Genomic DNA, 12,500 nt, shown 5'->3' with positions numbered 1-12,500 from the left:
GCCACGTATTTTACATAGGAAGAGCAAAATATAATACTATATAAATATGAAGAACACAGACCTGGTTTACAGGCAAAACGCAATACAGTCGATGCTTCCTAAAACAGGAAGGAAAGCTGGCAAAAAAAAGCTGACGCTGTGAATGTGTAAATCACAATGCTTATTTTTATATCACTATCAATATCACTTCTCCATCAGTCAGGCACAAGATCTGACCATAATTACACTTGTTCTTTCCATAAACTGTCGTTGCTTTAGCTGTCAGTTGCAACCCTGGCAGTGGCAAGTCATCGGGAGATAAAATTAAAAAACACACACACATATATAATGATATATATACATATATATATATATATATATATATATATATATATATATGTATATATTAAAAAACAAAAAAAACACACGCTGTTGAGTATTGTTGGTCAATAGGCAGTGCTTTCACATCGGTTGATCTCTAATCTCCAACATTACCTGCTAACAAGTGATCCACCGTCGTGATACAGAAAACCCTGGGTTGATCTTGAAGTTATCTCGTTAATGCCAATTCTTACTTCGTACTATGGGCCTCAGATCTCCGGACTGACTGTGTAGAGTTAAGTTTAAGTCAGGAGGAAAGAGGCAGCACAACACAATAGCGCAATATCAGTGTGTTAAGGTGAATTATTTTTCATCACCGCAAGCCAAATAGTCTTCTTGTGCCAGCTTTGCAAAATTAATTTACTGATGAGAATTGTGAAATAGCTCCTCTGTGATTTAAAAGGCCACAGCTGGATTGCTCTTTCCTGAAGTGAATTTACTGTTTATGTCCTCGCTGGCTCTTTTCCAGGTTAAGGTCCGACTCTCCACAACAGCTCCAGATTCTCAGGTAATGGACCAAAAGCACTCAAACACTGACTGAGGATTAACAATCTCAAGCCAATATACCCCCTTTTGAGACAGGTACCATCAACTCAAAAGACTTGTCTGACGCCCATCACCTCATTCTATTTGTAATACCAGCCTGCAACATTTAAGTCTGCCCTCAATAAAAATAATGAAACATAAATTAATGTTTAACCGCAGATCAATTGTTCTATACCTATGAAAAGTCTCCAGGGCGATCCGGCAGTAGACCTCCATCTGAACCAGCTGATAATGACTTCAATTACTCTTTTCGAATGAATGACCTTGATGGAGAGCTTTTTTTTTGGTAGGGAGTCTGAGGGAGGAGAAAGATCACTTCTGCATAGATTGGGTTCGCAGTCATTAAATCATTCTTCCTCAGAACAGAGGGTGGTGATTTAATGTAGGGCTGCACGATTATGGCCAAAATGATAATTACAATTATTTTGATAAATATTGAGATCACAATTATCACAATTATTTGTTGATTTCAACCAAAATAAATTTTATTGTCACATAGGCTATTTATAACTGCTTTCACATCCATATTGTGCTACAGTCCTCTTATATTGAAGTTGTATAGCTGCAACACAAATGAAAATTATCTGAAATAAACAGCCTAGGATATATTTTTAAAAATGTATCTATGAGAAAGCTACGTTCCTTGTTTTCAACAATATATGATTAAAAGAGCCAGGCAGAGAGGGGGAGTGCGATGGACGTATGCTAGGCCTACTCACAGAGTGAAGGCTGACTCATTATCCAGGGTCCAGCACGCAGGATGGTGAATGGGTCCAACACGGGTCAAATGGCGGGTCAGCAGAGTTACACACGTTGTGTGTATGAAATGTTTGTATCGTCACTGCGCGGCATTTTTATGAACTATGATATTCTGGCCATGGGTCACATCTCTCGCCCAGGTCCAGCAGCCTCCGTCTCACACGCTGTTACTCTACCAACTGAAGTCAGTTGCATTCAATAACTTCTGTGTTTTTTGCCGTGGCCGCCGCGATAGCAGTTACACAGTTGAAACACTGGTACAAAATACAGGTTTGCCTCTTATGCTTAACAATATAGAGCTGTGTTAATAACAATTAATACTGTGGACAAATGTCAGCAGTGTGGACCGGCGCTGTGTCTCTTCGTGTTGCTGGGAGCTATGTGAGTGAATGGGGGCGGGGCTGCGCGGAGCGTAAGAGGAGAGAGAGTAGAGGAGAGATACTAACACAGGCACGGCTTTACAGAAGAAATGGGTCATGTATCGCAACATTAAACCATATCAATAAACAACATTGCTTCGTTTGTGGGGAGGCAGCGGATGAGTGGACATTAGGTGCACCGGTGCGACCTAAGAAAAATGTTTGTTGCGCCCTAGAGCCCTGTGAGCTAACAGACACTAACTAGCACCGACTAGCACTGGTCACTGCTGTTGTCTGAAAAACGACACAGACGGGACAAAATGTTGCGTTTACTGGTAAACCTTGTGACCGACGTATAACCGACTGCTATCTGTTGAATTTTCTGTAGAATTTTCCTCACGTTACTCTGTCCTCCATGACTGTCTACATCTAGAAACTAAGCTGCGCAGTGCAGGGAACAACTCTGATTGGCTCATAATCAGACAGTGGTTTACAGAGCGGTAGACTGGCTTGGCAAAAAACCCAGAGCGTTCTATGAACAGAATGACTCATTTAAAATATCGCTTGATCACGCAAATTTGATCGTGGGAAGTCAGAATCGTGATTGTGATTAAAATTTGATTAATTGTGCAGCCCTAATGTAATGCCCTACATGCTGTCGAGCTGCTCTTTGAATGTTGAGAGTCTGCACAAATATAAACAAATCAATTCAGGTGTCAGAGCCATTGACATCATGCTGGTGTTGGCTTCCTCCGAGTGTTGGCTCACAGGCCGCTGATCAATGAGACCTTATTTCTGTTATTACCCAATTTTATCCTCATATAAGGTTGATAAGCATCCTTGCAATTTTGCACAACTTCAGACCCTTGACAAAAGAGGATGCAAGTCTGGAGAACGAGTTTACCAATGCTCCCTTCAATACTCTACAGGTCACAGTTTTCAGTTTAAATGATGATCAACCTTTTACAGAAGCTCAGTCCGTAGGGAGGGTCTCTGGCTCAAGTCCCCGTTCGGACCAAAATACGTAGTGTGGACTGGTAGCTGGAGAGATGCCAGTTCACCTACTGGGCACTGCCAAGGTGCTCTTGAGCAAGGCACCGAACCCCCCTCAGCTGGCAGCCTACTCACTCTGATATCTCTCCGATAGTGCATGTATAGGATCTGAGCGTGTGTGTATTTCAGGCCTGTGTGTAGTGTGTAACAACAACAACAGAGTGTAAATTGTAATTTCCCCATAGGGGATCTATAAAGAGTATGAATTATAAAATAAATTATAGCTGAGAGGTTGTCTCCTTGCACAAAGAAGCCATAAGTGCACATCTATGTATTAAAAAACACTTCTGTATATTTCAGGGTCACAGTATTAACTGGACAAATATAGCTTTGTGCATTTAGCATCTTCAGAGGAAGCAGAAAAAATGAGGATGACGACATTTGCTGTGACACAGGATACAGTGAATTGCTGTTTTTTAACTTTTAAAAGAGCCATTTGACAACATCAAGGCTGATGCTTCAGATTACTCAAATCAGCATGATTAGATTTTTATTTCATGTCAGCTTTCTGCTTTTTTGTAGTTATGTAATCTCCAAAAGTTCTTTGAGTAACCATAGTCAATTTTTTTGTTTTCATATTATTTCCAGTCCGGGGTGAAAAAGAACGGACGAGTGGTTCAGGGCTATCCGCCCATCATAGACGCAAAGGTCGAACAGGAGGAAGATAAAGAAGATGAGGAGGAAGAGGAGAAAGACGACGCCATGTCTGTTTCTCTTCCACAGGAGCGGAACCAGACGGTGAACCTTGGGACTGGTGGGAAGTCTCCGCTGAGCCAACCTAGCCAGGAGACCACAGGACAGAGCTCCATGAGGTCTCAGAGGAAGACCCACAAAATTACTCTCACTACTTTAGACCCGTCCAACCTCATCCCCAGGTGAGTTTGATCGCCATTGATCTGTCTGTCTGCCTGTGTTTCAGTGACTCTGTGGTCGATATGTGTCATTTTTTAGCACAGTAAAGGTGGTACAAACTACAGCTCGGCACTTGACTAACATAAAGTCACAGTCAACATTTGTATTACCTTTCAATTAAGGCTAAAACTAAGGATTATTTTTTTATTATTGATTAATCTGCAGATTATTTTCAAGCTTAATTATTTAATAGTCTGGTCTTTCAAATATTGTTAAAATAATTATAAAATAATGTCCATCCCAGTTTCTCAAAGTTCTAGCTGATGTCTTTGAATGTCTTGTTTTGTCAGTCCAAATCCAAAAGATATTCAGATTAATAAGATATAAAACAGAAAAAGGGAGGAAATCTCCATATTTGAGAAGCTGAAAACAGCATGAAACAATGAATCGGTTATCAAAATAGTTACCAATTATTTTTTTTTGTCCATTGAAATTGACCTTTTTTATTTTGACAGAGCTAGACTATCTTTTTCCCTCAATTTCCAGTCTTTGTGCTAAGATAAGCTAAGCGGCTGCTGGCTGTAGCTTCCTATTTACCGTACAAACTTGAGAGTGGTCATCTCGTCTAACTCTTGGCAAGAAAGCAAATACAAATGCATTTCCAAAAATTTTGAACTTTCAAGACTATGAAAGCGCAACACTTAAAATACAACAATAAACCTACTATTCATTTATAATATTAGCATTGTTTCACCACCACACACACACACACACACATTGACTTCTGTCTCTCTTTAGGATAGTGGACGGTACTGAAGACTGTGAGGGGACGGAGGGTTCCCTGGCTTTCCCCTTCTCTACCAGCCCAAGTTGTCCTGTCAATAAACCAACCAGTGCCTCAGCATCTGCCACAGGTCCTCCCATCCTACTCTGCAATTTACCTCTTAAATATAACCTAATACTATTTACAATCCCCTTCAACTTCCCACATCATAGGACGTGAAAAATGTCCACCTCCAAATCCCTCAGTACTATTGTATAATGAGGGTGATTAATGTGAATTTGCACTTCCTGGCAATGCCTACAGTATTTATCAGCTGCCTTGATGCAATAACTGCTGGATGTAAATTTGCAGTTTGTATCGGGAATGGAAGTGATTTGTAACTTGCACATTTGTGTCACAGATATGCTGCAGAACAGTACAGCAGAGTTAGCAGCTAAAGCAGAGGAGACCAGAGGACAACTGCGACACCTCAACCAGCAGGTAGGATTCTGAGTCTGCGTGCATGCACATGTGAGAGAGAGAGAGCCGGAGAGACGTATTCGTGGGCACAGGTAAGTACTAGCCATATGGCTATAGCAGCATGTCAGGCACAAAATGGGTGAAAGGATTGAGGGAATTAATGGAGCAAAAACTGTTTTGTTTTTTTAAATAATTGAATGTGACATTGCAGAAATTACTGCTCTAGAGGATAGTGTGTTATAATGAGACCTTACAGAATGGTATAACCTTTCACTAAACCCTACATTTATATGTTTTCATGAACCTTGCACTGTAGTCTGCTGAAGCTCAAGAAATCCTGACCTACAAAGGTTATTTTATATCTGTTTGTTTTTTTTACACCAGACTAACTACAGTGCCTTGTCAGTCTCATTGTATATTGTCATATGTGTTATAGACTTTAGTATTTCATTGTCCATCTTAAAATAATCTGTTCAAACACACACAGCCTTGCATACTGTATCCTATGGTTTTGAATGGCGGGTGGCTAAATTGACATTAGACTTTTGGCCGGTGAGGAGGTGTGTGCTTCCTCCCGCTAAGCCTTAGTCTGTATCATGGGATGATCAGAGAGAGAAAAAGGACATGGAAGAGAGGGAAATGAAGGGGTAAAGAGGAACAGGCAAATAGTTGCATGAGAAGAAAACAAAACAGAAAATTAGAGAGTGATGAAGAAAAACTGTGAAAGACAACAGCAGCTTTACAGTGACACACATTGGCTCAGTTGTCTTTTCTGTGTCTCTGTGCGTTACCGTGTTTGACAGGGAGTCTCTCAGCATGCTCTTGTAGGTTGTTAATCCTCACTTGGCTCCATCCACTTTGATCACCACAGGAGATGAAAAGGGGGGTTGTTGGTTCAAACCCTATCTGCCTTTTTCACAAATACAAATATAAAATTATAAATAAGGGTGCTGTTATTTGGTAGATGCAGTATAGTTTTATAATGTATATTAATTACCAAAATATTGGTTTACTACTGTAAATCAGTAATGTGGGTTCACTCATGCAGTTTCTCATCCTGTGTAAAGAAAATCAGTGAATGTTCCGTTCCAACACTCAACTACATCAAAAACATGCAAAATTATTCATGCTTGCAGGGGCCCAAATTGCTGGTTTTGCACACAAAAAAATAACACTGCAGTACCAACAGTAGGCCTACCAATTCTTTCAGTGGAAGTCATGTACCATAGCTCTGGAACACGCTAACGTTAGCCTTTATGTCAGAGAAGCCGAGAAGCCAACTCTATCACCATTTTTAAATCAAAACTCAAAACATTTCTTTTTCCCAAACATTATTGACCATTATTATGACTTCCTTTATCTCTCGTTTTTACCCTTGTACCAATTATTTCCCTTTTATGCATGTATTTTTAAACCGTAGACATGCATGGAGTCCATTCAAGGCAGAGAAAAGCGGGACTGTTGTGCAAATCAACACAATGCAGCTAACGTTAACATTAGCGATTAGCGTTAGCATAGCAAGCTAGCGATTTTTAAAAACGTTTCTATTAAGAACATTGGTGCAAATATGTACGTACAGGACTGCGTAGAGCACAAAACAAGACTGTCGTAATTTTTTAATAAATTATTTAAGCCGAAAATACTTACTTACTCGGTTCCAAGGATAGACTGTAAATTCATTAATATTATAGGTCTATGGTTTCAAGTAAACTAGGGACTTGGCTTTGTTTTCTTTAACTGTCTATGACTGAATCCCATTTCTCTATCTTACCCCCTCTCCTTCCCCTACCCCTTTGTCATACCCCTATCTCTTTTCCCTTGAAACTGAGTGTTAAGGGCTAGGGGTGAGAACATGCCCTATGAAATACAGTATTGATCACAAACTTCCAAGATGCCGTTTGCAAATGTCGATTGCGTGAGTTTTTACAACAGTGTCAATTGCATTTATATAGTTTTTCTTTTATGTTGACTTTGGTGGTGGTGGTGCAGAGGGAGATGTTCCTATCTGTGTAGTACTTAGGTCTGTTTGCAATACTTATTTTCGCACACACTGCATGGTTTGTTGTATATCTGTTTCAGTTATCACTGTTTTGAATGTCATTGATGTTCAGAAACACCTTCTTTGTTATCAAAAAGCTGTCTTTATTGCCCAATAAAGTAAACATAACAGGCAAAAACATTATATAAAAATGTATTATTATTATCATATTAGATCCATAACTTACATTTTACACACATATAAAAAGGCACTCAAATGTGTAAAACTCCAAAAAGACATACAAGACTACAAACAAACAAATAAACTACAGCTATTCTGAAATTACTGAAATTTGATCGAGGGGTAGGGCTAAGGGGAAGCTAACTTTTACTGAATTCCCTGTTGTACAGTGTTTTGAGACCATGTCTTATGTTGACATTGTAGCCTACTCTAAATAATATTGAATTTAACAAAATAAATGTAGTAAGGGCCTTTTGAGACCTGTATCTGTACCTGTGAATAAAAAAAGCACAAACTGCTATTTTAAACATGGCCATCCAAACAACCAACTAACACGGTTAATGTCTTAGCTCATTCTGACCTGAACCACACAAAAAGCGCAGCAGGTCAACACAGTAATAAATTCTGCCTCGCTGTGTGACCTCTCATCTATACCGTTTGAACTTATTCTATCTTTTTTTTCTCTGGATGGTTTATTCTACTGGGAGATGTATGAGGTGTTAGTATTGATAAAAAGGGGCTTAACATGGTGACCTCTGTACCGTGTCACATAAATCATAAGAAAAGCTGAAAGAAGGAGAAATTTCTCAGAACAGTCTCAGTAATTGCACTCATGATTACAAAAAGAGGCTAGAAACACATCTACAATACACCACAAATAGACTTGAGAATGAGACATGGGTACACACACGTATGCACAGCAGTAGTGACCTACTTTAGTAATTGAAGAAACAAGAAGCAAAGCATCAAATTATGAACGGATCAAACCTGACAAACTCCAATAGTCCCTCTTTGTGTTAGCTCTGTTTTCCACAGACTGAGGAAAACATTCTGGCTCCTTAGTGAGCCAATTACTCCTTTAGTATTTAGAAACCAGCTAGTTACTTTACTTTTGTTTAGTCCTAAGTAACTAAGTAGTGTACAATAGCTTTCTTGCCTGCTGGTTGGCTGTACACAAGGTTGATGAGCACAAAACCAGAACCGTAAGGTTGCGTGGCATAAAACCAAAACAGTGATGCTAAAACACTCCATAGAGCTGAGATGAAGTGTAAGAGTCGGGTAATAAATTCTCTGTACTTCTGTAACAGTCACTATTTTTGGAAAAACAAAGACTTTAAGAGCATCCATCATCTGTTGGAAGTGAGATTTTCTAGCTTCCCAAGTTTAAAAAAAAACGTGGTCAGGAAACTATTTTTGTTTTTATAGTAGGAATGTCGAGGTAACTAAATGAGGTTACCTCATTAGTCCTACATTCTCTTGGGACCGACAGTTTGGACAGTATCTTGAACGTCACATTTAGAGCTTTTGTTGTCTAAGCTAGCTTGTCATTCTCATGCTCCAATTCTGCTTGGGAATGATATACAAAAGGCACAAACCTAATTCCTCATCATCAGTAGTCTCAGGTACATCTTAATTTCTAGAGCTACTGTCATCACAACCCTCCATTGTTAAAGAAAATGCTGCTCTGTGCTAAACCAGGTTGCTTAATATAGTGGATTACTATCTACTCAGAAACATTTGTTTAGAGTTTTACTTTATAACTCCCATGGGTAGGTTAGAATAAGCATTGTACGATCTAATGATTCTACTACTTATTTGTGGTAGACTTACCACCTGATGCTGCAGGGAGTTCTGGTCATTCATGGCTGCTGTTTTGTCTGATCTCTACAGATGGTTGTCTCTGAGGTAGGAGTACTGGAATCATGTTGACAGCGTGTCAGATTGGACTGTCCTGTCACTCTCAGCTTTTCTATTTTTATCAGAGCCAGAGTTTAGACCCAGGCTTTTATCAGCCTCTCCAGAGAAGGAGAGAGATTGGAGAATTATGAGAAATGTGAGAGAATGTTTTCCCCTGTTTTAGCTATTGTCTAGACAGACTCAGTATGGTAGATCCAAGTTAAAGAACCTCAATGTTAGATAATATGTAATCGCAAATACAACTAAATATACGCTTGGCTATTAACTGGCAAAACAACAAATTTGTAACACATTTTCGAATTTGCATATTTATGCATAACAGTGTGTGTCCATGTAACTGAGAGAAGAAGATGGAGCTCCTGGCCTTATTTAGTCTGTCGTGATTACAATATGCTATGTGTATTCACACAGCCGCTGTCGCAACAGTTCCTACCTGGAGTTGTGGGTCCTACAGAGGGCTGATGTGCATATAGTGGCACCGATGTGCATGTAGTGGCACCGATGTGCATGTAGTGGGCACCGATGTGCATATAGTGGCACTGATGTGCGTGATTGAAATGATGAATGGTCATGAGTGCTTTGACTGGTAGAAGCAGATGGCACGTTGGCAGGGCTTCATATTCGTGCCCTCTGAGGCCAGGCCATGTTTAGAGAGCAACTAATCACTTACCCCCCCCCCCCCATATCATCAGTGTAATGACCAAGTATAGCAGCAGGATGTTGCATGCTTAACGGCAGGCAGGAGACTTGAAAATACCAAATTCATGATGATGTAGTGTATACATTGGACTTGTTCTTAGTAATAAGTGTTTCCTAGAAATTCAGCCAGAAGACAAGAGAAGTCTACTACTGTACTGGGACTGGCAGTGATTCCATTATAGCGACCATTGGTTTGCAGACAATAAGTGGTAAAAGATAGTATATGTAATAAACAAGGCAAGTGTCCTAACACTGTGTATTTTTTTAAATGTACTAGCCCATATTCATTCAAGTTGTAACCCTGCTTTTAAATGTAAATGTAAATGTGCTGTATTTATATAGCGCTTTTCCAGTCTTAACAACTGCTCAAAGCGCTTTTACATCTACAGGAAACATTCACCATTCACACACTGTGGCCAGGGCTGCCGTACAAGGTGCCACCTGCTCATCAGATTAACATTCACACTCCGATGCGCAGCACCGGGGGCAACTTGGGGTTCAGTGTCTTGCCCAAGGACACTTCGACAATGACTGCAGGGGCGGGGATTGAACCACCAACCTTCCGATTGGCAGGCTCTACCACTGAGCCACAGCCGCCTGAATCAATGAATACAAAAACATTTGGGGTTGTCTGACAGTGGGAAACCACAGGAAGTATTTACAAATGCATTTCGAATTTTAGACACTCTTACCACGGTTACAGCAAAGCAGAAACAAGCTTGTGTTTTTTTTCCTTTTTTTCTTATAAAGAATCAGTCAAAAATAATTGCAAACCTTGCAAAAATTAAAACTAATTGACTTTCAAAATGTCATAGAAAATGACTGTTGTTTTCATGTGCCTTCACAATAAAAGCCACCTTACATTTTCCCAATTGAATGCTTTAATAATTAAGCAGTGGCAGTAGAAAATATTCAGTTGGCATTAGCAGTAACTAAAAACAGTGATTACATGGTGTAAAGAGAGCAAACAGTAAACAGTGAGGCTGTTATCTGTGAAATGAAATTACCTTGAATTACAAACTGAATCCAGAGCAGGAATGGCAGACTCTGCCACTGCCAATAAAAACTAGTCTTCTTTTTACATCTACTTGATTAGAATAAAATCCTTAGGATTATAGCTTTAAATGCTTTTTATTTTTAACCATCCACTTGAGTGCCTAGAATTGGATTGTTATGCTAAACCCCACAAATGGATGAGGCATTTAGTTTCCTCTTTAAAATTAAAGATGGTTTGTGTTTGTGTCTGCAGGTGAGCAACCTCGGGAGGGAAGTGGCCGACCTTGGACAAGGCATGAAGAGAATGGCCCAACTCATGGAGACCCTCCTGTCAGCACCACAACCTACAGTGGTCTGTTCCACGCACTACTCCCCAGCACACATCACATACCTGCCCCATCCTACCCCTCCTATGTCGTACCCTTCAACATCTTCTTCTCAGACTGCCTCCATCTGGACGGACACGCCCATTTCATTGCCTTCGTCTCCCTTCACCATACCTCAGCAACATGGTGCCATTTGCCAGACAGACTCCCTCACACATAGATCCCAGGACCTCCAGCTGCGCTATCCTGCTATCCCCAGCTCATCTCCGCCGACAACTCACAATACATCTGCCCTTCAACGACAGCCCTCACCACTCAGCTCACCAGAGATTTCCTACTACAAAGACGGGGTTTTGGTCTCCATCAGGTCAAGGGTACACAGTCCAACTCCGCAAGATGGGGGAGATGAGGGCCCTCATCAGAGCTCTGTGTGTTCTCCCCAACCTAGACATGGAGGCACCTACCACAACCCAACTAAGGGTTTGTAGCAGCCCTCCATGGGAACTTTCCTGGACTCTGCAGGACTTAATCCAGGATATTTTCTTGTGGATATGTTCTTGAACTGAAGATCAAACTGATCAACTGGGGCTCCCCAAATCATTGGAGGATGTTTGCAGTGATGCAACTCAGATTCCTTTTGTTTTAAAGGCACGTATTTAAAAATCTTGTTGCATGAAAACAAGTACAGAAGGTTTAGGTGTGTTAGCTTTACCTTATAGAAATGTAGTGTTGTTAGACAGGATGCAGAGGTTTGGGTCAGTTGTGCAGCTGTATGATGGCTCCAACCCCCCCATCCAACCCTGATGTGGGCTTGTGCCATAATGGAGGACAAGGGATATGGAGAAGGAGAGCATTATTTCAGTTCTCCCTTTGCTCCTGGCTAGTGATGGTTTCAGGTCGGCTGGGCTGGTTGGAGGAAAAGAAAGCTTTGTGAGTGGTGAAGTTGGTCTTTCGGAGATAAGGAGGGGAGGAGTGGGGGCTGTTAACTTCCTTCCCCCAACCTCCAATCTTTGCCATTTTCTCTCCTTGTAACCCTTCTTTTGTTGTGCACTAAACCCACGCACGGTGCTTTGGATTGCGTGTACCAGTGCGTGGCTGGTTGGGGCTGGTTGGACTGGGAGCACAGAATAGTGTGGGGAGAGCGATGGGACGTATTGTGCTCTTTACCGCTGGCCCTTAGGGAAAGGGGGATGGAGGGTGGAGGAAGTTGGTTATGGAGGTGGGGGGATATGTTATGCCTCGGGGGGCACAGCCCCTGCTGTTGCCTGTCACACTGAGAGCAGGGACTCTTTCTCCCTCTCTGCTTCTCGTTTCCAGTGTTTCTCTTCACACACTCTCTCTCTCGCTCGCTCACTCACTCACTCTCTTGCTCTTTCTATCTATCTCTCTCT

The 12,500-nt window shown here is 41.0% G+C and overlaps 1 protein-coding gene across 1 annotated transcript in view; it reads left to right on the top strand.

Moving 5' to 3' along the window:
- kcnh8 (potassium voltage-gated channel, subfamily H (eag-related), member 8) overlaps window positions 1-11,954 on the top strand; it is a 50,042-nt gene extending 38,088 nt beyond the window's left edge. Inside the window, exons 12-16 of the mRNA XM_032535965.1 lie at window positions 830-868; window positions 3,666-3,952; window positions 4,728-4,843; window positions 5,114-5,193; window positions 11,037-11,954. Coding sequence (XP_032391856.1) covers window positions 830-868; window positions 3,666-3,952; window positions 4,728-4,843; window positions 5,114-5,193; window positions 11,037-11,597 — 1,083 coding nt within the window. The 3' untranslated portion in view covers window positions 11,598-11,954. The remainder of the gene's footprint in view (window positions 1-829; window positions 869-3,665; window positions 3,953-4,727; window positions 4,844-5,113; window positions 5,194-11,036) is intronic.
- The last annotated feature ends 546 nt before the right edge of the window (window positions 11,955-12,500 follow it).

This window comes from Etheostoma spectabile, chromosome 14, assembly GCF_008692095.1.
Source record: "Etheostoma spectabile isolate EspeVRDwgs_2016 chromosome 14, UIUC_Espe_1.0, whole genome shotgun sequence".
Lineage (NCBI taxonomy): Eukaryota > Metazoa > Chordata > Actinopteri > Perciformes > Percidae > Etheostoma > Etheostoma spectabile.
The sequence above is the reverse complement of the archived record's forward strand: the minus strand, read 5'-3'. Positions and strand labels throughout refer to the sequence as shown.